Source organism: Papaver somniferum, chromosome 8, assembly GCF_003573695.1.
Source record: "Papaver somniferum cultivar HN1 chromosome 8, ASM357369v1, whole genome shotgun sequence".
Lineage (NCBI taxonomy): Eukaryota > Viridiplantae > Streptophyta > Magnoliopsida > Ranunculales > Papaveraceae > Papaver > Papaver somniferum.
In genome coordinates, this window is record NC_039365.1 from 61,088,150 (window position 1) to 61,091,937 (window position 3,788).

The 3,788-nt window shown below is 36.5% G+C and overlaps 1 protein-coding gene across 1 annotated transcript; it reads right to left on the reverse strand.

The window, feature by feature from the left end:
- Positions 1 to 440: 440 nt before the first annotated feature.
- Positions 441 to 2,634, reverse strand: LOC113305606 (PTI1-like tyrosine-protein kinase At3g15890). Its single transcript, XM_026554624.1, has 4 exons — positions 2,582 to 2,634; positions 1,993 to 2,140; positions 1,247 to 1,509; positions 441 to 1,164 (listed from the first exon to the last, which is right to left on the reverse strand). The coding sequence occupies exons 1-4, from the start codon at positions 2,632 to 2,634 to the stop codon at positions 441 to 443; spliced, it is 1,188 nt and encodes a 395-aa protein (XP_026410409.1).
- Between the last annotated feature and the right edge of the window lie 1,154 nt (positions 2,635 to 3,788).

Below are 3,788 nucleotides of genomic sequence, written 5' to 3' on the forward strand. Positions count from 1 at the left end.
TATATTTATACCCGGTTTCCTTTACAGGATTATTCCTAATATCTCTTCTTTGATGGACGGTCGAGATTTAATGTTACAACTAAATTCTAGGAATTTGGTCCTCCTTCTACCTATAAGAAGAACACAATAGCCATCGGTATTGGGTTCGGAGAATTGACAATTCATAACGTAAGAGGTGAAGAAGGAGAAACCATGACCTCCACAAGGTATTATCGCTACCCTAAAGATGATCGACGTACTACGGATTAGCGCTATAAGGTATTCCATATAAACTACTCTTTGTGTATTTGATTATGTGATTATCACGAAGTTCAACGATCCTATTTAAGTATCTATTTAAAATAAAACTTATAGAAACTGGAGCCAAAATACCTTAAGTTTACCACAGTACATATCAAACTATAGAAGTGGAATGAATGTGTTTTTTGTTTTGCTTAATCTCACCCAAATCTCCTTTTACTTCCATCGTTTTTCCTCACGTAAGGATCGTTCATCTTTTGTATCTCCATTGCACCAAAAACACCATAGCCATCGCTTTCGTCTTCAAGAACTTTGCCTCTTCGTTTTACATTGTCATTGTCGTTATCATCATCAGTAGTTCCTTGATCTATAGCCATTAAATCATCTCTATACTTGACACTATCAATTCTCATTTCCAATAGTTTATCTCTTCCATCAGAACCCTTAAGAAACTTGACAACTTCTTTCATATTAGGTCGATTCTCGGGGTCAGTTTGAACGCACAATGCTGCGACATTTATCGCTTGTTTCAATTGGTTTATATCGAAATTCCCACGTAATTTTGGATCAGCCAAGTCTTTAAACCTTCCTTTCATTATATACGGTTCAGCCCATTCCGTGATGGTTCTCTTTACTCCTCCAGGCAATTTCTCTATGGGCATTCTTCCTGTGAGAATCTCCAGTAGAAGGATACCAAAACTGTAGACATCACAGCTCTCGGATACTCTACCAAACATTGCGTATTCCGGTGCTAGATAACCTAGTGTACCTTTGACTCGAGTTGTCATGTGACTAACACCATCCGGGATTAACTTGGCAAACCCAAAATCAGCTACTAACGGATCGAAATTTGAATCTAAGAGTACATTACTAGCTTTTATGTCTCTGTGAATTATATGGGGTGTCACTTCTTGGTGCAGGTACCTACAGTATAGAATCAGTTCAACAATATTCTTCTAGGAAGTGTTATATTTACTACAAAAGGCCCAGATGGGAGTGTACTTACAAAAGGCCTTCTGCCGAACCAATAATCACATTCATTCTCTTTTTCCAGTCCAGTTGAACTTCACTTGCAAACTGGCCATGTAGATGAGATAGCAAGCTAAGATTTGGCATGTAATCATAAACTATAAGTCGTTGGTCTATTCCGGCACAGTAACCCCTAAGACCAAGCAGGTTTTTGTGCCGAACTCGTCCAAGAACTTCAACTTCCACAGCAAATTCCATCTCCGCCTTTAAGTTCATAGCTTTTAACTTTTTCACAGCAATCTATATGATAAGTACTCGTGTTAGTAAAACATAGAATGAAATTGATTTCACATGTTTATATGACCAAATCAGATTAGATATTTTTGCAGTTTCTCTTCTTCTGCCTGCCATATTATGGGTTTGAAACTTCTAGTCCTGATTACACACCAGTCCTGTGGACCCAGTACTATGATTACTATCCTCGGATCAACTACTCACCCTCTGAAGAAGAAAGTCATCGATGCTCATTCTTTTGGGAATTGGGGATCATCAAATGGTACCATACACGGTAAGCCTAATCTCCTTGTTTAAATCAGACAGACTCAGGATCAAAACATAAATGAGCAAATATTGGAAAACTCTAGTTAGTTTTAATCTATACACATATCATGACATGAGACATCCTGCATCTTTGAGGCCTACAAATAGAAAATATAAAAGTTGGTTTCTTCCGAAAATGCTCTATTTTTCGTGTAAGTGGCGTATTATTGTATGAAGTGGTACCTGAAGACCATCAGAGGTTTTTCCCCAGTAAACACTGCCAAAGCCTCCTTCCCCAAGCTTGTTATCTTCACTGAATCCATTTGTCGCAGCATTCAGTTCCTTGTACGTGAATATCCTCCAACCATGGGCACCCACATTTGGTGAAAATCTGTATCACCAAGTCAGAAACAATAAGCAAATACAAACAAATCTGTATCACCAAGTTAAAAGTAAATTCCTGCTGATCATTCAAAAATAAAGAAGAAGATATAAATCGTTTATCCGTTGGGATGATTTGCCATTTAATGCGCTAATTTAAAGACGGACCGAACCTTCCATGTCCTCGAGTCTACTAGTCTAATCATAGGCCTTATCAACATCTAGTGGAGATCTGCATCTAAGGTGTAAGAGCACTGATGAAGCATATTTTCTTTGTGAAGCATATGTCAGACTTTACATTTCTTTCGTAGATTAGACAAATTTTCCGTTCATAAAAGCGTCTAAATTTGAAAATGTACAGGACGTCCAAAATATGATCTGTATGTCACATGCATTAGTCGCAATGAGCAATTCAAAACAAAGGCGTATTTTGAATACAAAAAAGACATACCCTCCACCCTCATCAACCTTCTCTCCAGTACAGCAACTTGAAGATGAACCCATCTGTCTTGTAGAGTTGTGTTACTCTCTCTGTCTCTCGGATTTATCTTTTCCAAATCTTATGCTTGTATAGACATTTCCAAAGCTTAACAAGTTTTGTTTACTTCTGTTTTTTCTTTTTCTATAGACAACTAGGTAGAAGTACAACATTTGAATGGTTTAATTTGCCGTCTATAGCCGGCGCGGTTGACAACCACGTGTCGAAACCGATTCACTTCTCATTCATTTCAGACGGAATAACATAAGATTTTGTGGCCCACGTTTAGATTCAGCTGTTTGTTTGTGTAAGTAAGAATCCAAAAGCCCTGTAATAGTTTTCACGAAAACAAACTACAATTTGACTTGGCTGATAGCCCCATGTATCATTATTAGAGTGGGCATCCAATCCATTGTCAAGGCCCAAATGGCTTGAGCCCCTGATTTATGGTTTTTTAAGGAAACTTGTTTCGGGGCATACAAGGTAATGACAAAATAGAGTCACTATATTGTGAAATCAATAACCCTTCATCCATCATATTTTTATCACGATAATATGCCCATACTTCATCAGTGTTAATGATAATAATTAGAATCTAATATTAATGATTAGTAGTTAATGATTAGTGGTTAATGTGAATGATTATATAGTCCGAGTTTCAAAGTTTTTTTTTTCTTTTTTTTTTTCTTTTTGAGATAGTTAGGTTAAGGTTTGTTAAAGAAGAAGAATAATAAATTAGGATTTTGGGATTTGCTGAACTAATAGATAATTAAGGTTTGTTAATACATAGGTACATTTCTAAACGAGGTTTAATGTCCTTTTTATAAGTTGAATTTGTCAAAAAATTGAACTTTTAGATCTATTGATCAGATGAACAGTTCGTCTGATAACTTGTCAGCCGAACTTCAATCTTTTAGGTTCGGCTGACAAGTTATCCGCCGAACTTCACTCTGTAACTGACGAATTTAGGTTCGGCTGATTAGAATAAAAAATTGAACAACCAAAGTAAGTGTGTGTTTTAACAAAGTGAAGTTCGGCTATCATTTTCATGTTAAATTATCAGCCGAACAGTTCTTCTGAAACATTAAAAGAAAAGGAAGAACAAAGATCTGGGTTCCATTATGCGCGTATCTAAAGCTAAATCTCTTTGTACAACGCTTTGTAGTTGCATCTTTTCTAA

Bases quoted from the DNA above. Each gene is read 5' to 3' on its own strand.
- LOC113305606 (XM_026554624.1), bottom strand. From the start codon at position 2,634: ATGGGTTCATCTTCAAGTTGCTGTACTGGAGAGAAGGTTGATGAGGGT. The intron at 2,141-2,581 runs GTATGTCTTTTT...TTGGTGATACAG, and splicing joins AAGGTTGATGAGGGTGGAGG to ATTTTCACCAAATGTGGGTG. The intron at 1,510-1,992 runs GTACCACTTCAT...CTTATCATATAG, and splicing joins AAACCTCTGATGGTCTTCAG to ATTGCTGTGAAAAAGTTAAA.